Below are 22772 nucleotides of genomic sequence, written 5' to 3' on the forward strand. Positions count from 1 at the left end.
CTCATTCTATTAGCTTTCTCAGCATCTTTTAAAGTTGTGCAATATCTGGTGTGAAACAGATAAGCAGCTCAAATCACTCCCTTCAACCTGAATGCAAAAGGACAAGAAAAACACATCTCATTTCTCACTGAGATTTCACTGTGAGGCTCCTCACCATTCTCCTTGCTCGTGAGAGATTCAAGGACTGTGGGGAGTTTCTAAAATAATTCTATATGATTTGGTATGCTTTAATTTCAGGTTGCTGCCTGTGCAATAGCTCCCTAAATGTCCCAAAAGGTCTCAGCTTTGATTTTGCTTTGTTGATGTAGGATGTAAAGCTCCAGCTTTTATGCAAGAAAAAAACATTGTGAGAAATCAATGGGGTTGTAACTGCCAGTGCTGTGCAGAGATTATCTCCACCCCTCATCTCAGTAATTCATTCTTACCTTTTCTATTTTCTGAGAAATAAACAAATCTTTCCCAATTACTTTCCAAGACTGATTCTGTCTGAATATATGAATTCAGTGGATTACTTCTTTAGGGTATCGCTGTTACTGAAACACTCTCTGTACATCAAACCTTCTCTATTTATTTTTATTACATACAAATACCAAGAAAGTTATAAGCAAGTGTGGGTTAAAAATAGAGTCCCAGAACTTCAGATCTCACATGAAGTATGACTTTTTCTCTCTTACAGAAATTGTGTCAGTAATATTTGAGAAAACACAAATGATTGTTTTTTCTTCTACCAGAGATACTAAAGCAGAAAGAAGCTGAAAAATTCAGTCTTGTGCTAAGATTTGGTATGACAAGTTTAAGCCTCAAATTATAGTATTTTTAATGTCCAAATTGGAAATCCATGAGAAAAAAGTCCTAGTATTTACAGATGCTGCTGAAAAACGAAAGGCCTTTTCCACTTACAGAAATTCATTGTGAATTATGGCTTGATTGTATCTTGCCATAATAGTTTTTCATATGTGGAACCTTATTTTAGATAACTGCATAAATTAGAGCATCTTAGAAACTCCTCAGAACTACTTTGGCCTGACTTTATCCTTAACTGGGAAACCCATCAAAGCAATTAATCTCACATATATTGACCATCATTTCCTTTAGACATCTCACTAGCTATAAAAAGGATAATGATGACAACAGCCCCTGGTAGGAATAAGTATTTGGATTAAATCAAAGAGCTCAATGATATAACTGATCAAGGTTACCTTCATGTTGAGGGAAAGCTAGACAAAGAGAAAAATACACTATTTAAAAATAAGTAATAATTTTACTATTTTTTCATTCTCATAACAAAAATTTTATTGCCCCATCTTTTGTTCTCTGAGGATTTTCCTTCAAAATAGTGTTTCAACTATTTCAGGTAGCAGAGCACAGCCTAGGCATGGAGATGAACTGTTCTCACTGGGGAATGAATTAAGTGAACAGAGAGCTAACATGATAAATCAAAGGGAATCCTTACCACTAGCTAGAAAAAAAAGCTGCTTTATTTATTACCACTGCTACATTATTCAACATAGAAAATGCAGAAAAAGACATATCATTAATACACATACTTGATGACCTTTGGATAATTCACATTTGTGGGACTCAGTGGTTTCAGAATAAGTTGAATAAAACAGAAAAGTGAGCTCCATCAGGCATTTCAGATGAGGTTTTCATAGTGGGAGATCTACTACTTGTAGGAACTGCCTATGTAAGTGTGAAAGAAAGGAGTCACCTGCACTCTTACTTCAGCCTCTCCCAGGCAAGACAGGAATATTCAGTGACTATTGATGTACACAAGCTTCCCTCACTATGGTCACTGGCTGCCAATGGCACCCCTGGTTATACAAGGGTCACTCAGCAAACCAAGAGTTACCATGTCCATTCAAAACTTGCTGAAATCTGGGGAGAGAATGTTCAGTCATGGTGGGCACAGAATGGGAAATGTTACCGACAAACTCGACACCAGCCAAGGTGACTTACACCACTCCCATCAGTTCAAGCCAGACTGTAGCATGGCCATTTTTCTAGAGAACAGAGAGAATGCAGCCAGCCTATATCTCTCAGAAGACTCCTCAGCTACTCTGATACCTTCTCCTCATGCATCTCATTCTCAGAGGCTCCAGCTTCTGGCCACAGTTCCAAATATAGTGCTCTGTATACAAACCTTTTTGATTTTGTCCCCTCCATGGGGCCCAGTCCACACAATGCTGAAAAACATTATCATCACAATCATGCAAAACATACATACAAGCTCTGACATAAAACTGCAGAATACACACAAAACATGGCTTTGCTAGTCATATGTGGCTAGAATACAAACTCTTTTTCTAGGAGTGGGAAGAGAAAAGTAACAGATTCTTCACACCCACTCTGCGTATTTCTGTTTTGTTTCTGATTTGGTGCAAATTAATGAATATTAAATTGGTTCCAGCCCTCAGGAAATTTTTATTCAAAAATTATAAAACCATGCAAAGTGAAAAATTTCATTTTCTTTTTGCTTACCTGGAGTACTGTGGTGAGCAGGTTTCCTATTCAACTGGGTGACTTTTTGGTATGTTTTTTGCAGGTTTTTTGGTTTGGCTTTGGTTTTGGCAAACAAGTAGTCTTCAGTGTTTTTACAGCAGTGGTTATTACAGAAACTATGTCTCTTGCACTTCTTATCTTGGAGGGTGGACAAAATAAACAAACTGAAAATAACACTACAATGAACAGTAAATGATGAATGACTTACAGTACAAAAAACAGTGTAAAAAGGAAGACAAGTTTAAATATTGTTGTGTATGAAAGGGATGAAAATAATACAAGGATGAGAATAAGTAAAATGATAGGCTGGAACATCTGGGAAAGTAAATACAAAGACAAAGAGAACAGTCAATTAATGGAATAGCAAGTCCAAAGTCTCAACAAAATAAATAGTGAATCAGACTATGCTTGTGGAGGGACCAAGTGCCCATCTCCCATTTACTTCAGTAGGAGTTCTGCATGGTCAAGGCCTGAAATGTCTAATTGTTAAATGTTAACTGTTTTATTTGTTTAGAGAAAATACTAATTAGTTGGTTTTAAATTTGTGTAAGTCCATGCAGTACTCTGCCTTTCAGCTAATGGGAGCTCTACAAGCTCAGAACTACTGCTAGATCAGAAAGTGAGCATGCTAAATGCCATCTCTGTTTGATTTCATGCAATACGTGTATAGTAATTGATTAGCTTTAAACTCACTGCGTCTGTGACTTTCTGATACAAGGAAACAAAAGACTAATTAGTCAGCATAGGAATAAGAATAGCTTTCAGCTTCACCTGGCAACTACTTCAACTGTAAACTAGCAAGACAGCACAAAGTAAATTAACACAGCAAGAGACTTACTAAACATTGGATAACTTCATTAGCAATAACAAGATATACCAACTATAAGATTGCATGATAAGATAAGGGTAGGTAATTTTCATTTTTCATGGCAAAAGATCTTGAGTCAGCAAGGAGTTTGCTCCCCAAAACCTCTCTGAAACAATTCTGCACAAAAACAAACCACAACAAAGATGCTTGTTACTGCTGCATGCAAGCAGTGATTAACAGGCCTTCAACAAGATGCAATCTATTACAGCAATTACAATATTCACATTGCTATGTGGCTCTGTGACTCCATAAAGTGATTTGCATGGTTTCTTTAATCTGTGGTTTGCCGTATTCTCTACAATTTTTGCAATTCAGTATTTCTTCCTGCTTAAAATTAATACAATTTTCTTTTTATTCATTTAATAGGAACCCCTCCACTAAGAAAACAATCACGTCCGTTTATGAATCACGTTCATATGTACCAAAAATACTGTGTGCACTGCCTTTACTGGCAATGAAGGCCCAACTCTGTCCAATGCAATTGCAAAGCCAGAAAGGAGTAAAATATTCTCCCTCCTAGAGCATAATTTTAATTTCCAGGAGACCAGATTTATTCCACGTTCACAAACAACCCTATTGGTAGAATATATTTTCATATGGCCAAATGAGCATTTTTAGAAATATAAGAAACAGTGATTTTTGTCCACTGTCTAGAATAAAGAATTTTCTTTTTGTGCCATAAATCCAATTTGAGGTTTAATTTGCTTGGCAGAGCCTTTTTACCTGTAGGCCGTAATAAGTAAAAGTCTACCTGACTCACTGACAAAGGTTCATCGGCACTTCGATCGTCCGAAGACTTTGGAACTTCGAGTCTGTCGATGAAAGCCTGGAGCTCCTTCCTGAAGGCCTTCATCTGCGCATTGATCCGGTACAGGAGCTCGTGCTCACGTATCCTGCTGCCATCGTCCTCCTCGTCCATCAGTCCAAAGAGGTCCCCATTAGCTACGTAAATTCTCGCCTCCGTGATGATGGTGCTCGTGTCGGAAATCAAGCGATCTATTGTCTTGCCCAGCCGCTCCGCTTCAGAGCGAATGTCCTTCATCTGCTGCCTGTCAGTGAAGCTCTTCTGCCACCCAGACGCCGTGGGATAAAAAGACCTCGTGGGCGTCAGGCACCGAATGTTTCTCACCTCCTCGGAGTCGCTTTCCCCCCCAATGGGACCTTCCCTTTTGCGGTGTGGGGGGCGGGAGTCGTCATCGCTCTCCTTTTTCCCCGCGTCGCTTTCCGCGTCGCTGTCTCTAGGGCTGCCACGGATGCCGAGGTGAGAGGCCAGGTCGTAGCGCTGCATGTTGGACATCAGGACTCTGTTCTCATACTGGAGCTGCATGACTTTGCCACTCAGCTCATTGATCTGCATTCGTGCGGCTTTGAGCTCCTCCTGCAACGCTTCTGTCTTGGCATTATCATGGTGCCTAGAGCTCTCATGGGCCCCAGACTTGTACTTGTATTTGTTCAGCTCGGCTGTTATGCGTTTGTTTTGTTCTTCTAAATCAGCTACATTTCTCCTCAGCAATTCTGTTTCATCTTCTACTAGCTGCAAATGCTGTCGTAATTCTGACAGGGATTCATTCTGCTCTCCCAGAAGTGGGTTAGTGGTCCCTGAGAAATCATCTCCTCTTAAATCATCAAGCTCTGCTTTCAGTCCTCTGTTTTCTACTTCTAGTTCCACTATTTTCCTCCCTAGAATGTTAGCTTCCTCCTCCACAAGCCTCAATCGAAGCTTGAGTTCAGCTTCTCTTGTAGTAGGTGGCCCACCTGCTTCACCTTTTGGCAAGGGACTGTCCAAATCCCCATAAAATGATCTGTATTTTTGCAGCTCATGTTCAAATCTGTCTTTCTCTTTATCAATTTTAGCCATTTTCTTCCTCATCAAGGCCGCTTCTTCTTTGACAAACTGCAGCTGGCATTTCAGATCTTCATTGTCATCCTTAGGAAAAAAAAGCAGCATTTGAAGAAACTTGAATTCAAACTGGAGACCTCCAGCAGACTGCCTTAACTTACAAGATTAACAATCACAGGTACAATGGCTTTAAATACTAAGATATTTTCCTGCAATATTTTTTTCACTGATCAATACATTAAAAAGATGGGAAAATACTATTTTACTTGTGACTAAAATTTGCACAGTCCCTAGAAGTACCTTGGGGGCTGGGAAAATGGGGACTTGTTAAAAATCATGCATTTTCTATGCTTGCAACATTATCAGATTTTACAGTTTCAAAAATCCTGAAGTCAGTAAAAATACAGCCTATAAATCTTGTTTCACTTCTGCTGCCATTTACTTTGCCTAAAATACAGAGCAGGTGAAAGCTGGTGGGTTCTGTTGCAGCACCAAATTTGTTTTGGTGGTCCTTGAGATTAGTGGTGTCTGATTGCAGATTTGGGGTAAGAGCTCTTCCATTTCACAGCATACAGGAAAACAAAGGGCAAAGCAAAAAAGCAAGCCAAGTGCAAATATGTAAATCATGTACCCCATTCCCCTGGTTCCCTAAAGTCTCCACATAAAAATTGAGGTTACAGTTACTGCAACATACCTCTGTTGGTGTCTGCTGTGACTTTTTTTCTGATTTTGGTAGGTCTTTGCTTCCTCTCCTTTTCAGTGACTGCTGCAATTACAACAAAAGGACATGCACTGAATTTTTCTAAAGGTATGTATATAATATGTGTATCATTAGTTTTAAAATATAGCAAATCAAATGCAATTATAAAGGAATTAATTTCTTGTAATTTTTGAGATACCAAATAGAGAGGAAAGATGTGATCACCCAAAAATGAAACAGCAATGGCACACAAATGAGGTTTCAGTTTAATCAGTCTGTTACCTTTTTTATTCAACCCATTTTAAGACTATTATGAATGCTTAACTCCCCACAAGAGTGGTAAGAAAACAGACATCCCAAATGGTAACTTGCAGATGGGAAAGCTGAGACAAGCAGTGAAACCCAGCTTGCCCATTCGCTATCAACCCTGGTGGGGACCAAGGCACCTTAAAAAAGCCTTAGTCTTTGACTTCATGGTAGGACAGCTGCACAAAACAGTGTCACTGAGATCTGTAGCTGGCTTCAGTGTACATCTACAAGCACATCTTTCTCACCCTCTGGCTTCAAGCTTGCAGTGTACTGCAGTCACACCTCCCTAAGTGTACACTGGGGACAAATTCACACACAGTTCTGGTCACTAGGCTTGTTCTGTTTTCAGATCATAGTCAAGTAAATGCCACTTAAAACTGCTTGGACTACAGAATTCTAAAAAGAAACAAACCATACCAACTCAAGAACAGAAACACACAGAACACAAAACCACAAATCTGTCTGCACCACCAGCTGGGAGAGAACCTAGCTCTGTCTAAAATCCATCCAAACACTGGGAATTAAAATGTGTTCATAATCCTCAAGAGACAGAGTGCATTGGGTGGGTGTGCTGCACATAACAATCCTGTGCACCATTTGCCTGCTGGTACTAATCATCCTAGTTTTTCTGCAGATCAACTCTTAAAATTTCCTACACTCATGGACTGCTCATTCCAAAGAAAATGTTAATGACATAAAAATACTCACATGTAAATCAAATTTTTATTTCTCTTGCAGAAACATTGAATGTTCTCAGTAGACCAAACAATAAAAAAATCAAAGATCATAGCTGGATAGCTGTAAAACACATGCATCTAATGGAATCCAGAAAAGACATGAAAATAGTTCAATTAACTAATTTTTTCCTTTAAGTATAAACCCAGCAGCTTTGGGATCCAGTCTACAAACAAAATGGTTCTTTTACAGAGTCACCCACAAATTATCCTGTTGTAGAAATGGTACATGGATTTTTGAAAGGGTTGTCTTGTTGCTTTCTCTTAGAATTGGCAAGTTTATAAAGCACTAAACATTCAAATGAGCAGGTTCCTCCTCTGTATAACCATTAATTATACCACTATATATCAACACTTTGAAAAAAACCTTTTCAAATCAGTTTACACTGCAAACTTTTCCTTGCCCCATAAATAATGAAGTTCTGGAATGCTGGGCTGAAACTTCTTTCGTACTCTATGACTTTTCAAAAGAGATGCAAGAAAAAGTACTTTTTTCTTGATGTGAAACAAAAAACCCCTTTTTTTCTCCTTTCTTGCTCTATTTTTTTGGTGCTCCTTTTAGTTAGTTCAGGATAACATCATTCTAATTACAACAGTAGTTGTGGCTATGTAATGATTATGCACTACTTTCTATTCTGCTCTACTTGAATTATAACCAGCCCTCCAGAGCTTGCATTGTTCACCCACAAAATCCCAGCATTTAGCAATAATTTTATAGCAGAAAGCAATGAAGAAAATGCACAATTCAATTAGCAGGATGATGTGGGTAAGCAGATTAGGCCCAGCTGGAATTGGTATGAGCTCTTTTCATATGAAAAACACCATGACACAATTTCTGATCACTAGAGGTTAAGAACTCACACATCTCAGCTGACAGATAATACCCTCACAGTGTCCCCCAACACCATGTCAGGGCATTGAGGCAGTTTCACACTAAACAAAGAATGTCACATATTAAGAAGTGTATATATAAGTATATATACTAAATTTTTCAGAGTTTCTTCCAGATGTGCATATCACAATTTACAGTGGCCACTCTTTCTATCAATTCTCTCAAGCCTTGTGCTACTGCAGTCTTCCAGTTCAATTTTCAACATGAAAAAATAATTATTGCTGCTAATGAAATAAGCAGTGAAATTCATCACAGCAAAATAAAAAAAGGAAAAAAAATGTTCAAACTAACATATGGCAGAAAAAAAAAAAAAAAAAAAAAAAAAAAAAGCAGCAATACTCCTGCACTCAAATCTTCATACTAAACTGAGATGGGACATTACTAAAATTGTCTGCACATTGCTTGTCACTAAAAGTCACCTCTGCTGCTCTCTCAGCAAAAAATCTGCTCTTCATATACTAGAATTGGTTTTGAGAATTTATTGTGAAGGACAGTTTGTGGGCTCAGATAATATAACTAAAATAATCCTATTCACAAGTGTCTATAGCCTAGATAAGGCTGCAGATAATGTTTGTATTTGATGCAAACCAGATCACACACAAAGAGGAATTCTGTTGCAGTGCTCAGCAGCATCAATTCTCCAGTGACCTTCACTGGAGTTTGTCCAATGTCTTGCTGGAGATGCTAAGCACTTCTCAAAATGGCATAATCCTTCTCTTGCCAGCCCCAAATTGCAAGCCAAATGTGCAGTCCTAACATCACCTGTCATGCTCAGTGCTTCTCAGATGGAAATAGACCTGAAATCTACTCTGAGAATAACACAATGCAGAAATAATTGCATCACACTCCACAGAGGAGGAAAGCTATAACATGAACTCAAATTCTTCCTACCTGGTTCTAACATAAAATAAGTGTCTCAGAATTAATAAAGAATCCTTAAGCAAAACCTACCATGATATCCATCCTCACAGAACAGGGCAAAGGGTGTACAGCTCCTTGAATCTCCCCAGCTACCACAAACCTTCTCATCTGCACAAAACTGTGCTGTACTTGGCTATGGTTAGCTGACTCCCAACTGCTGTAACACATCTGCAGAGCTTTCAAAAACCAGAGTAAACCCAACACCATCTTTGCAGTCTTGAAAAGACGATGAATATTGAACAGTTTTTGGGCTGCACAAACTTGCCTCTGTGTGGCACTGAGTGACTATGACTAGGGAAATGTAACTTTGCCCTGAGCCTCTCTCTGCATTTTCCCTTTAATCAACATGGCTGTGTAATTCATGGAGATGGATCAAATCAAATACAAGACAGATTGTTTAGTTTTCTGCCACTGATTCTAATGTCATAAAAACTAAATTGACACCATCCATGTTGGTAAATTGAAAGTTTATATTCTCCAACAAAAAAAAAAAAAAATTGTTTTTAAGATGTCTTCCTTATTCTGCAATTCTTAGATGACCCTGATTTGTCTATTTGTCTGTCATTTGCACAAGTACATAGAATAATACAACACTTTACTCCTTCTACCACCATTCAACAACAGAAGTCTTGAGTATTTCTATATTATTGCTTGCAAAATTAAATCATAAATGGAAAAGCAGAGGATAACTGAGATGCACAAAGCACAGCACACCTGTCCACAAAGAAATCACCAAGCATATCCTTATTGACTGTACCAATACTCTCTTCATATTTAAACTATATATATTTCAGAACACTGCTGAGGAGCAATACAAAATGAAAACAATCTTTACTACTCCACTACAGAGAGAAAAATAGTTCTCAGGTAATTGAATGACTTGATATTGTAGAAGAGAAAAGAGATGCAGATCTCCAATATTTCTATTATTACATTTGCATTTATTTAGGAGTTATTTCAATTATCACTTTCAGCCCCTTTACCATTATTTATTTATCAATTAAATAAGAAAAAAATACAAAAGAAGGGAAAAATATATGTGATATTTTCACTTTATATAAAGGAACCTTTTGCAGTTTGAACTAAAATCACATTGTTGGAGCATATAATTGTAACTCTTGTGGTATAGCTAGGTAAAAGCATTCTTTGCAGTGCATAACTGAAGCAGCATATTTATGTTTCCATTACATTTGCTTCCTTCTCTTCATCATTCAAAAAATGGCAGAAGATGAAAGCCTCCTTTTGAAAGCTCTCACTACATCCTGGTCAAATAGCTGTCCACACTGATACTTTGCTTTCTGTGATTACACAATCCTTCATCCATCAGGATATCCTGAAACAGTGAAAGCAATTTCTCTGAGGAGGAAGAGGTCTTCTGCCATTTGAACTTTTGAAAACATGGAAGAGCTAGACATGGTTACTTCCCCAAAGCTATCCAGCTAGGCTTTGCTTGATGCAGAAATCACAATTATCTTACACTTGGCTCCCTAATCCTGAAATGCAAAAGAAGATCACAGAATGTCATGAATATTTTGAAGTGCGGGCGCAGGAATAAGTTATTGTATTGCATACTGATGCTAGTTAAACTTTTCCTAGGGCATCCTTAGTTGGTGTTTATTTGCCAGCTCTGCTATCTGAAAGAAGAGATTCAGTCTTTTTGTCTGGGTTTGCACAATGCCTAGTACAATGCACAGCTCCAGCCTTTCTCTGGGACTGACAGCATGACAGACAGCATGTCAACATAGTTAAAACCACCACCACGTAACAATAGCAACAATCACAGGCACAAATATGTATATGGCAATTAGGAATTAAATGCATATGAGATTTCACCTAATGTGTTTTTTCTCACACCTAGTGCCACGTGGAGTTTTTCAGTCTTCTTAGAAGGATATCTCAGAAGAGATTCCAAACAGACTTTCATGAGAATGGGAAAGTGCCAGCAACCAGAAGAGGTTCATTGCTTTGGTTATATAAATGCATATATATTAACCAAAGTGTAGTTACAATATCCCAACAAAAAGGATATGTGTCAAAAATGAAAAGTAGTGAGAAGAAAAATAAGAATGATTCTGCATATATTGTACACCTCAACACTGCTCATTGGATATATATAGAGAAGCCAGTTCTGTGAAGTTGTGGGCTCATCACACATATCCATTGGTGTTCATGCCAATTTGATACTCAAGAGTTGCATTAAATGCACAGATAACACTTACAGTCCCTCATATGGATTCACAGGGTAGGACAGCATCAAACACAGGCACAGCCATGTGCATCTGTAGGCACACAGCAGAGAAAGGAGCTTTGAAGCTTGCCCTCTGAGACTGTGCACTTCTGACAACTTCCAGTTATAGGAACATCTCACCAAAAAATAAGATTTTAGAGTTAATTTGAAAGGATGTAAAAATTGAAGACGAATTCCAATAGGAAAAATTAGGAAACCAGCATTTGGCCTTTAAGTCTGAGCAGTGACCAGAAGATTTTCTGTTAACAGGGGAAAGAAACCCAGCTATTGCTTCTCAGCAATCACTGTTCTGTCCTCTGACTATAAGGAGGAGTCTTCTATTACTCTCGGTCTCTTCTTTTGTCTGTGTTTACTTGGGGAAGCTCTTGTGTAAAGCTAACTCTTTGTAAATTGGCTGAAAAATATTTTCTGTAATACAACATATAGGTAAGTTTCAAAAGTGTTTGGAAAGTTTAGTCATTTAAAACAGAGGATCAAATTCTGCAGTGCTCTGAAGTTATGCCAGTGTGATCCAGCCACAAATGAAATACATTTTGATGAGCAGCTCATGTAAAGAAGGTGCTCTAGGAAAAATAAACCATGGAGAATAAGAGCTGAAATGGAAGGAAGGTGTTTTATAACTTTGGACAGCCCCACACTTACTTTTCTCACTCATACCCTAAGCCTGCATCCAATACTTTTCCTGATACTTTAACAATGCAAAGATGGAGATGAGGGGAGGGAGGATTCTGCAGCCCTGGCTACAGCAGAGCATCCACCTGCTTCACTAACTTCAAGAAGCTCATAAGACCAGCCACTTAATCCCCATGTCCTGTCCTCCTAAATAATGATTCTTCCCCCTCACTGAAACTGACTCAGATTCTTATGGGAAATGCTTATTCCCAGCAAGGGAAGGGGCTGTGACTTTTAGGCTGACTTAAAACTTAAACAGAGAGGTTGACCTAAAGCTATTATTTAAATGTTCCCTTTGCTAGAGATGTGAAAACCTCATTTTGAAAAGAAGTTTAACAGTCTTCCACTCATTATAAATATTTGATCACTGCAATGTATTTTTAATTAGCTATCATGAACAAATATTTGACTCTTCAGCATTTATCATAAATGTCACTGAACCAGCAAATCACCTGCAAATTAATACCACAGCAGCCCTAATGGGGTTATGCAAGAATCAATTCTAGGTCCTACTCTAATTAGCATTTTTTCTTACTAAGTGGAAAGAAGACCCATAAAATAACATTGGATAAAGACTGCAGGGTAAAGGTTGGAGAAACACTAAATATTGAAAAGGAAGGTCACTGATGCAAACCTCTGTGCAATCAAAAAATATCAATTTTAATATGACAAAATATGAAATTACAGTGTAAGAACAAGGAGTAAAAGCTCTGCTATGACAACAGGAGAACCCCCTGGAGAAGATCTCTTGAAAAGCCACATCTCTGAAAAAAACTTGCAGGGTCGTAGACAATAATCAGCTGAAGTTATGTCAAGGTGCAATTTTGTGACCAAAAGGTTTATTAATAAGGGATGTAGATAACAAAACTGAGGTTTGCTGTGCAGTAGCTAGAAATTATGTGCCACTCCACAGAATTAAACCAGCCTCAGACAAGTGGAAAGATCCACTTCCAGGTAGTGCCTGCCTTTCCCCTTTGAGGAAGTAGAATTCCTAACCTAGGTTAAATGCTTAACTTTTACATGGCTAAATTATATCGACCCTAAGCATGACTATTTTACACAAAGAAAAAAGCAGCTGCCAAAATATTGATGGCAGACCCTTGAATTTACCAAGGCAGAAAGGAAGTGTGTTTCCTGCCTGGTAACTAACTTCCAACAAATTCAGATGAGAAGGGAGGTGCAAATTTTTACCTGTTCCTGGGACAGTTTTGGAACACCTGTGGTAAACTGTTATCAGCTGTCAATTTTTAATAGAGACCAGCACCCTTTTCTGAAAAGTTGGCACCAGTTTGAATAAAATTTTTGGGGTATTTTATGACTTGCGTTATTCAGAAGACCAGACTGGTTTATTGTATAAGATAGTGCTGTCCCCATAATTTTGGAACACATGAAACTTGACCAGAATTTGGGAACTGAGCAACAATATTCCTAGAAGCACATTGCAAGAAAAATAAGCCTTTGTTTAATTTATATTTAAATTATTATATATAGTGCAGCTATTGGTATCAGCAAGACAATATTCCAGTTCAAAAGCCTTTCTGGAGGACTGTTACTGGTGCTTCTAATTAATCATTTAATCAAAGATTTAAACTGCTAGCATCTGTAAATTTAAAATAATTTAGACCAGCCTGTAATTTAAAAGACTGATGATCATCAGGGTAGTTGGATGTCATCATCAGTCATACTTTGCAGGGATGTGGAGTCCTCTCATTATGGACAGCACTGATGGAAACAGATGCATCTGTTTCACTTCTAAGTGAAAGTACTCATCTGTGACCTAAGCAAAGGGCTTTGCTGTTATCCTAACCAGGATTCATTGCTAAGCTAGCCAAAGTCAATTAAAACAATCATGCAACCAGGATCAGGCAAAGCAAAACAGACTTGATACCTTCAGGTTTTATTGTACACATCTTGATATTTGCAGCTGTTAATACTAGCCATGGGGGGAGAGAAAGCAGGGAAATCATATGTCAAAAAATCTAAGCAGAAACAAACACTTCAGGAAAGCACACCTGCACATCTGAGAGGTTAATCCATTGCCCTTTATTTCAAAATAAGGAATGCAATACCTGGAACTCTTAGCTATGGAACATTATCAAACTATGAACTTCTCAAATGTCAGGAGGTTGCATTTCTTGATACTATGAACACTGAAGTGAGTGAAAAAAAGCCCAAAACATCAAAAGCCTGGTGCTCTTGTTCCTGGCTAGCACAGATTCCACTTGATTCAGAAGAGCTGCTGAGCTGATCCCAGAACTCAGCTCACCGATAACTGGGTATTTATTCTCCCTGACAAGTGACATAGACTATAGAATGTAGCTATAAATGTGTGTAAATGAGAAGGGCTAAAAGACAACAGGGTCTAAAAGAAGAGGGTCAGAACATGTTATTCTGCTCCCTGAAGTGTCATATTCTTCCAGGGCATTTCAGAGGTAAAGCACAACCATCCCACTGTCAGTTTATGAAGAATCAGCTGGCTGCTTTGAACAATGGCACACAGAAGCCATTGTTGGGCAGTGTTCTCCACCACTGTATGTATACAATACCTCCTTTGTTTCACTTTGTTCTTGCTACCTCACTCCCATACTGCATGTGAGGTGTGTGACTGATGGAAAGAACAGTACTTTGCACACAGTCACACACATACAGCTGTATGACACAGAACACATATAGAGGCACAAACTACTGTGAAATGTCAGAGTCACAGGGAAAATGCCCTGCTTGATAGCATGGAGCTGCCTTAGATCTCCTGTTCACTCACTGTGTTTTGCTTCAGAAAAAAATCTGCTTAGACAGACCCTGAGCTCTCCTGTTTAGCAAAAGTCACCTGGAAACCGCCTCCTTCTTCTCTCTCCAGAATTGACCTTTTCTACCCCTTGTGTGCTCCACTGCAAAATGGAAAAAGTAGATTTTGCTTGTTATTAACAAGAACAGATCAGAACAGTGAAGGCTGACAGAGACCTCTGTTATGAACTGGCTCCCACAAATGGCCTCAGCAAAGCACCCTGGTGCCTCCACAAATGGGCAAATGTTTTGAGCCATTAATCATTAATAGACCTCTCTCTAATAACCTCTGAAGATCTAGACCAGTTTCCCCTGCTCAGAGCAGAGACAACTGAAGCAGGCTTCTCAGGGCCATGTCCTGTGCAGTCTTGAATTTCCCCAGAGGTGGAATCTCCTTCCTCTGGAGGCAATGAGTTCAGTGTTTGAGCACCTTCACACAAAAGTTCATTCTTGCCCTGTAGCTGAGCACCACTGAAAAGAATCTTCCTCCTTCTTCTTTACATCCTATCAGATATTTCATAGAAACATAGATGTGGGGCCTCCCCAGACACCCTGCCCACAGGCCCAGGAGCCCCATTTCAGCTCAGCCCATGCTTCAGGTCCTGCTTGAGCTATGTGAGATGCAGAGTCTGTCTTTAGCTCAACACAGTTGGCCTGCCATGGACTTCATTGACACACCTGTGGATTAGTTTTCCAGCTGAACCTCAGACTTGATTCATCACCTTGAACCTGACTGATAATCTGGACTGCATGATCTTTTATTTCTAAGTGGACCGCAGGCAAATACAAGTGACATTATAAAGTACTTGCAACAAAACATTAAGTTGGTTTGATTTCTGGGGTTGAGTGAGGACGAGGGCAGGAAGAAGGACGTGGGAAGATGGTTTTAGGAAGGACCAAGCCCCATTAAAAGGCCAGAGTATCATACTACATCATCTGTATCCTACTGTGTGACATTAGGATACCAGTTAACAAACAGTATCACCTCTCCTTCAGGAGCTACACACTAATCAGAGCAGCACGTTAAGAAACTATGCTTTTTTCACTCAACTTTTCTGATTCTGGAAGTACTGGGTAATCTATGCCAACCACCTAAATTTTAAGAACCATTATTCTGAATTACTATTGAATAGTAATAGAAATAGAAATTTAGAAATTCTTGTGATAACTTTATGGTATATGTCTCTGCTGTCCATGTTCCATTTGAGGTCTTGCCAATTTGTTTCACCTATTTTTACACTGGAAACTTCACTGAGGTCACTCCCTGAGGCCCCATGGCCTGTTCCAAAACATCCATCTGTACTGTGACAGGACAAGGTTCCCCTCCTTACACTGACAGCTGAGTTCAGGCAAAACTCAGAGCAGCAGGTACCTCCATGGTGCTACTTCTATTTACTCTCCTAAAGCCAGGACTAACTACCTACAGCTGTGAGGCTCTGCCAAACTCCTGTCAGGAGTGCCTGAGGGATGCATTGGGAAATTCCATGTGCAGAATAGCTGAAACATCTCTTAGGCTACAGAGTTCTCTGGAGGTTTTTTGAATTGTAGATTCACTAGAACATCCAGAGAATGTAAAGACAGAAAATTGTTTCTTGTGGGGATTCTTAAAAGCTTAGTTTAATACTATGAGAAAGACAGCCCTGAAACCAGCAATGATCACATTCACTAAACAAAACAGAGCTATGGCAACTTTTCTTTCAATCTAAAAACTGTTCATCTTTGACCTGTATCAGCACATTGCAAATACTGTTATTTCAGGTGCTTCCTTGAAGGGACAGATGCACTTCAGTAGAACTAAACACAAGGGACAGAAAGCATGTATCAGTATTATTCATCAAAGCTTTGGTGAGACTTGCAGTAATATGATGACATTTGGTGTACATTAATTCCATACAAAAACATGTATCTAGACCTCTGGTTCAGCACCTAGAAAATGTCTCTATTCGTCCTCTATAAAGCCTTCCAAGTAATAGAAAGCAATTTTGTATATCTATTTTCCCATTGATGTTTTTGTACTAGTACAATAAAATAGAATTTGTCCTCTCTATCATGCAATCTCTTTCTTTAAGATCTAAAGAAATCATATGTAGTGTCTTAAATCAAAAATTAATTTTCAGAGACATGTCAAAAATGATAAAATGAGGGAAAAAAAAGTGAGCTGCACTTTGAAAAGCAGAATCTATTATGATTAAAAAAAAGAAATCCAACGAAGCAAAACAAAAAATCCCACAACAACTAAGGCAAAACAACAATAAAAGAACCAGGATGGATTATATATACTGTCTATGAGTATTGTGAAAGGTAACATAATAGAATAGCTATTTAAGAATCACCTAAACAAGGGAGCTCATATTTACACTTTTAAGGGACTTGACAACTTTTTGTTCTGATTGAGGAGTCAAGTTGGAACCTTTATATCTAAATTGCATATAGGGACACTTGAATGCCAATTTGTGTGAAGCAATACTGGAATCAGGAAGTGCAAAAACAAATTTTTTTTTCTGTGGCTGAGGGCCATTAAATAATCCTCTAATGCTGCACTTCCCAGACTTTCCTCCATTTTTAATGTGGGATTGTATTTTGGCAGCTTTAGTGAAGTCAGTAGTGTGACTGCCTACTCAGCAAAGAGATATAAAAGGTTTTCTTTCTCCTTTATACCATGAGGAAGTCATGCCCTAGAGTCTGTATCAAGAGAAATACATCTTTTACAGCCTGCCCTATGGTGAGTTCATGCTCACAAACCATTTTCACTCATAACCTGTTACCATCTACCACCTGATCCAAGTTCCCACCCTGTCTATTGCCTGGACAACTGGGCATGCCAGCTGATGCCCCTTGCCAAGTAATTCCCAGCAGCAGGAAATCACATGGCAGCAACAGACTGGACTTGCTGTTCTGCATCTCGTTTGCCATCTCATCTGGCTCCACACCAAGTCAGAGAACCTTTGCCTAGTTTTTACACTAGTAAATTAAATGGTCAGAGACTGTTCTCAGGACCTGATGCCAACTGGCTCTTCACAATTCAGCCTCCTTTCAGCTGTGATGACAATACAGCTAAACTTCCCCACAGCTTCTTTTCAAACAAACAGGATTCCATCCAAATTGTCAATCAGTAACAAGCTCTGACCCAGGCTAGACCCCAAATCATGCCCAAACACTGAAGCAGTGGTAGCTGACCCAGGTCAAAACCAAGGAACTTGTTAGCAACTGCTCATTAGCCTGTGGGCCCTTCCTTAGCCTGAATTACCTTACATATATAATTTTTAACTTCTGGAAGTGATTCTGTAGCCAAGAACAGCTTTGAAAAGAATGATTCAAGGAAAAAAAAAAAAACAAAAGGGGGATGGTTTCAGGTGCTTGAGACTAGAATGCCAGAATGTTGGGACTGATATCTTTTCTATAAAACATAGTTTCTATATGTTCTAAGCTCAGATTTCATTTGATGTTTACATTCTAGTTAGGTTGTTTTGTTGGTTTTTTTTTTAAGATAGTCATTACTTTTTTTTCTTTAGATTACATCTTACTGCAAAGAGATTAATTTTACCTGAAGACTGTACATAAAACAGTAACTTCACTGACAAGAGAGCTTGGCTGCTGCTATCACAGAAATTAAAGAAAAGAAAATAAGATTTTGACACAAGAAAAAAAATCTCATGTCCCCATGAACTCAGAGAAGCAGCATTATGTTTACAGATTCTAAAGAACTGATTAGTCTTTATTTTGTGATGGCTGAATTAGTTTCTGTTTTAAACCTATTTCAGATATACTCTTTTTCACTACAGCTTCTACTCCTTCATTACCACTTCCCAATCAGGCATCAATCCTGCCACTCCTTTTCCACATCCTTGCAAATTTTCAGACCATTCAACAGAAATTCACAAAGCAGCACACCGACTTCAATGACTGAAAAACATCCCTTCCAGGCATCTTTACTCACAAAATCTGTTCACAATATTTATGAAGCTTTATTCCTTTGAAATAATTCCCTATTTATTACCTGTGTTTTGGAATACATTATTACTGACCATTGACCAGACTGTTTATATTCAATTCTGAGTAACTCCCTTGAAGCATATGGCTCATGTGAATTGTTGATGGCTGATAAAAAATTAAAATCTAATTTTAAGAAGTTTGAGTGTCAGCTGCTTCTCAAATGCACTTTTTTCCCCCTGTTTATGGCATATTTTCAGAGAATTATTACCACAGATTCTGTTACAGACATTAATTTCTTTTTCCATTATGATTCTTTTCCCATATTCAAAGAACCAAACCAAAGCAAACTCTGCTTATCCCACTCCCTGTGAAATCACAGAGTGCTCTGAACAAGTATGTCAGAATCACACCCTCACAGGTTATGAATAGCATCCCTGCTGAGTACTGTTTTTAAAGGAACAAAATACTTGGGCAAGATACCAAAGGTAACACAAGCAAGTCTGACTGGGGGTTCTGCATCTGCTGGGATGTGGTGCTTAGAAATCACTGAACTATACTTGGACATAGAGGATTTGTTTTTCTTTTCCTGAGCAAATCCAGGCAGATGCTTGTTTCTCATCTCTTTTTAAAAAGTCTTATAATTATCCTGTTCTCTTCATCAAAACAAATTTAATATTCGTGAGAAAACAAACTGAAGTCTCAGATCACAGAAACCCTCTGCTTAAAGGTACTGTTGGTAAAAGTGTTGCTGAAAGACTTTGTGCTGGATACTCCAAAAGACAGGAGAGGGAACTGGTCATGTGAGAGCCCTATTATATCCTCCCCTGCTGCCATCTGGTGCCAAGAGCAAGTAAATTACTGTAACTCTCCAAAGAGTTCCACTTACTGCACTGAGCCTGTGAGGATGAGCAGCTAGGGCAGCCTCTCATCTCACTCTGCTTAGCCTTGCTCCCTACATTACCAGCTGTTTGAAATGAGGTTCTAACTCTGGGGAAAAGTGAAAATATGAGGTGCAATTATGATGTGCTTGGAAGACAGAATGATGGAGGGGACTTAAACTTTCTCATTCAAACCAGAGCAACCAATTATCAGTCTCCAGTGATTCATATGCATGCAGCATGGGCAACAAACAGAAACTAGAGATCCATGAACATCCACATAGTTATGACCTCACTGGAATCTCAGAGATCTGTCAGGACAGCTCACATGCCTGTGAAAATTGATGAAAACTCTAAAGGTGAGGAAGAGAAGGGCTGTGCTCTACACAAAAGAGCAGTTCAATTGCATTTGGTGTTGTCCTGTGACAGAGGATGGGCCAGCTGTGAGCTGTGGGCAACAGAGGACAGAGCAGCATCCCCTGAAGTGTCTCCTACTGATCATCTCATGCACAAGGGGAAATAATGAAGCATTTTTCAGACAGCTAGTAGTCACATGATTTCTGCAATGGATTAAAGGCAATTTTTGCCACTGGTAATTAATAAGTCAGCTGTGGCAATTACTTTGGTAGACATCTTGCAAACAAAGAGTCACAGTCAGAGGTTTGATGCTGCACTGGCAGCACTGACTGTGAGATGGTGAAGTTTAAGGTCCTGAGAGAAGGGACCAAGACAAGTACCAGGTGAGGAAGTTCTGAAGACATCCAAATACATGATGTTACTGTTGGATATGGTTGCCTTGCCTGTTGGAAATGCTGCAAACCACCACTCTGAGACTTGTTTCCAGTGCTTTGTAATCTCATTACATTTTAAGCATTGCAGATTTTCCTCTCCAAACATCTGTCCTGGGATAAGTTATCAACACTGTTAATATTTTGGGAAATTTCAGCAAATTATTCAGCTTTTTTAAAGATGGTAATATGATTGTTTGCTCATAGTAAATTATTCTAGCAACTGCTCTCTTGAGATGTTCATGAACATTTTTGTTTTTATATACATTGTAAACCTCACACTTTCTTAATTCATCAAATAGCCTTTTAGAAATTTCCCATTCCTACACATTACCAGGTAATTATTTATTAGAACTTACCAATTTAAATTGCTGAAAAATCAGTATTTATGAATTACCTCATCCTCTCCCATTGCCCAGTTATCAATCTGAACATTTTCTCCAGATGATAGATTATGCTGCAGCTCGAGGGCCAGAAGGTAAAGCTAACTAGGTCTGAAGTTGTTGCCCCACGAGAGTCTGGATAAAGCTGAAGCCAGGCATTAGAACCAGAAACCTTCCTTCAGGTGCTCAAAGTGGTACAGCTGCTCTTTCCTAGCACAGCAAGTGATCTCAGCACAGATGCAAAAATGAAGAGCTAAGGCTTGGAAACAAGGAAAGGAACAGAACAAACCAAGGAAGCTGACAGATTTGCATGAGGGGGTGGAGGAACCAGGGGAAAAGTAAAAATTTCACAGCACATAGGAGCTGTACCTAAGAAATGGGGATAATACATTTCAAGCAGAATAAGAGCAAAATAAACTAGAAAACTCTTGAAATCCAGAGAGGAGACTGGACAGTCCTGAAAAGTTGGAAGGATACAAGGAAGAAAGGAATGGTGGGAGAGAAGGAAAAGACTGGGACTTAGAAATCAGAAGACAGCAAAACAACCACTACTATCAGACATAAAAGAAAAAAAGAAAGAGAGAAAGAAAAAAGAAAAAGAAAAAGAAAAAGAAAAAGAAAAAGAAAAAGAAAAAGAAAAAGAAAAAGAAAAAGAAAAAGAAAAAGAAAAAGAAAAGAAAAAAAAAAGAAAAAGAAAAAGAAAAAGAAAAAAGAAAAAGAAAAAGAAAAAGAAAAAGAAAAAGAAAAAAGAAAAAGAAAAGAAAATAAAACGGGAAAAGGTAAAACCCGACACAGGATCAAGATTGAGTGAAAGAATCTGGAGAATGTGAGACTGTGTGTTATACAAGAAAGACTTGAAATAAATGGTTGTGGTTAAACGGCAGGAGAAGGGACTTAAAGAAAGAAAGGGTTGTGAAAAAGAAGAGAAACTGGATTTACATCCAAGAAAAGCAAGGCAAGCTGGTGTTGGTGATCAAGGGGACTGGGACAGAATCTCACCAGACCTTTTGCAGTGTGGGTTTGTTGGTTTGAGGTGTTTCCTGGTTGGGATTTGCTTTTTTTTTCGTTGGTTTTTTTGTTCGGTTGGGTTTTTTGTTGATTTTTGGGGTTTTTTTTGGGAGGGAAAGTTGGAATTTGAAGTTGTTTGGGGTTTTTTTTACAGCAGCTTTTGTGGTGAAATTTCCAGCTATCTGTCTGCTGTCTATGCAGCCTGAACACTCGGTGATGTATAAAGAGCTAATCTGTGCTTAAACAGGGCAGGCAAATGCTGCAAGAGTAAGCAGGAAAGTGTAAATGCTTTCTTTTGGTCCCACAGATTAGTGCCAAAATAAGGAACAGAACTCAGATTATGCTCTCAGCTCCAGTTCCCAGTTCCCCAGACCCTCTTGCCTTCCATATCCATGCAGCACACAAACCAGATTGACAAGACAAGCACCACTACAGCAAAACACAGACCCATGTGGGGAGGCATAGACTCCTCTGCCTGCAGTCTGAACTGAAGGGACAAAGGGCATCTCTGGTTCATGTACCATGGTTGTCACATGTTCTGTATCTGAACTAAAAGTCTGTGCTGAGAAGAAAATGGTGGCTTGACAACATCACCCTGAAGTGGCTGTAACAACCGAGCTGCCTGGCATCTGCCCAGCTTGGAGCAGTCCAGAGCAATCTATACTCATCCAGAGAGACATGTCCCCAAAAAACACTGAGCTTCTTGCAACTGCATGTCTGCATTGCAATGAGGATTTGTAAAGCCCAGGGTCCATCCACTACATCTATCATATTTTCCCTCTACTTCATATGTCTCACAACAAACCACTAAAGCACAGCTAACTGGGTGTTTGCTATGTAGCTACAGCAAACAAATTAATTTTTCAACAGAAAAGTCTACAAGCATCAGCTAGGCTTTACCTGTTAACAACAAATTAGTGAAAGTTAATTAATTAATCAATGAACAACATGTTCATTATTATTTATAACATGTTAACATTGCAATATCTGAAAAATTATGTCTAGCTACAGTTGGTTTTTCTTTCCTGCTAGGAAACAATCCCTCTACTTTGTTTTCAGCTTCCTAAAAGGTATTACACTTGATAGCAACCAATATTAAAAAAGAAATCAGCAGCAGTAGCTACAAATAAAACCAAGAGAGATTAAAAATCTTGTGTGACTGTGTGGGCATATGCAGGAATAACTTTCAATCAAATATCTGCAGTTTGGGGGACTGACAGCAAAAGTAACTGATAAAAAATGTATGTATTGCTGGAACACCTTTCAAATCCTGGATGCTTGCAAGCTGCTGCCATCAACAACAATTTCTAAC

General features: G+C 38.8%; 1 protein-coding gene across 3 annotated transcripts in view; it reads right to left on the minus strand.

Moving 5' to 3' along the window:
* MTCL3 (MTCL family member 3) overlaps positions 1-22772 on the minus strand; it is a 41197-nt gene that overhangs the window by 8217 nt on the left and 10208 nt on the right. Inside the window, exons 5-7 of one of the 3 annotated variants that reach the window (XM_079329939.1) lie at positions 5905-5976; positions 4094-5297; positions 2482-2640 (exon numbers count right to left, since the gene is read on the minus strand). In XM_079329939.1, coding sequence (XP_079186065.1) covers positions 2482-2640; positions 4094-5297; positions 5905-5976 — 1435 coding nt within the window. Of the gene's footprint in view, positions 1-2481; positions 5298-5904; positions 5977-22772 lie in introns of those variants that run through there. The other 2 variants (XM_079329938.1, XM_079329937.1) reach the window with 2 other exon arrangements.

This window comes from Erithacus rubecula, assembly GCF_903797595.1.
Source record: "Erithacus rubecula genome assembly, chromosome: 2".
Taxonomy (NCBI): domain Eukaryota; kingdom Metazoa; phylum Chordata; class Aves; order Passeriformes; family Muscicapidae; genus Erithacus; species Erithacus rubecula.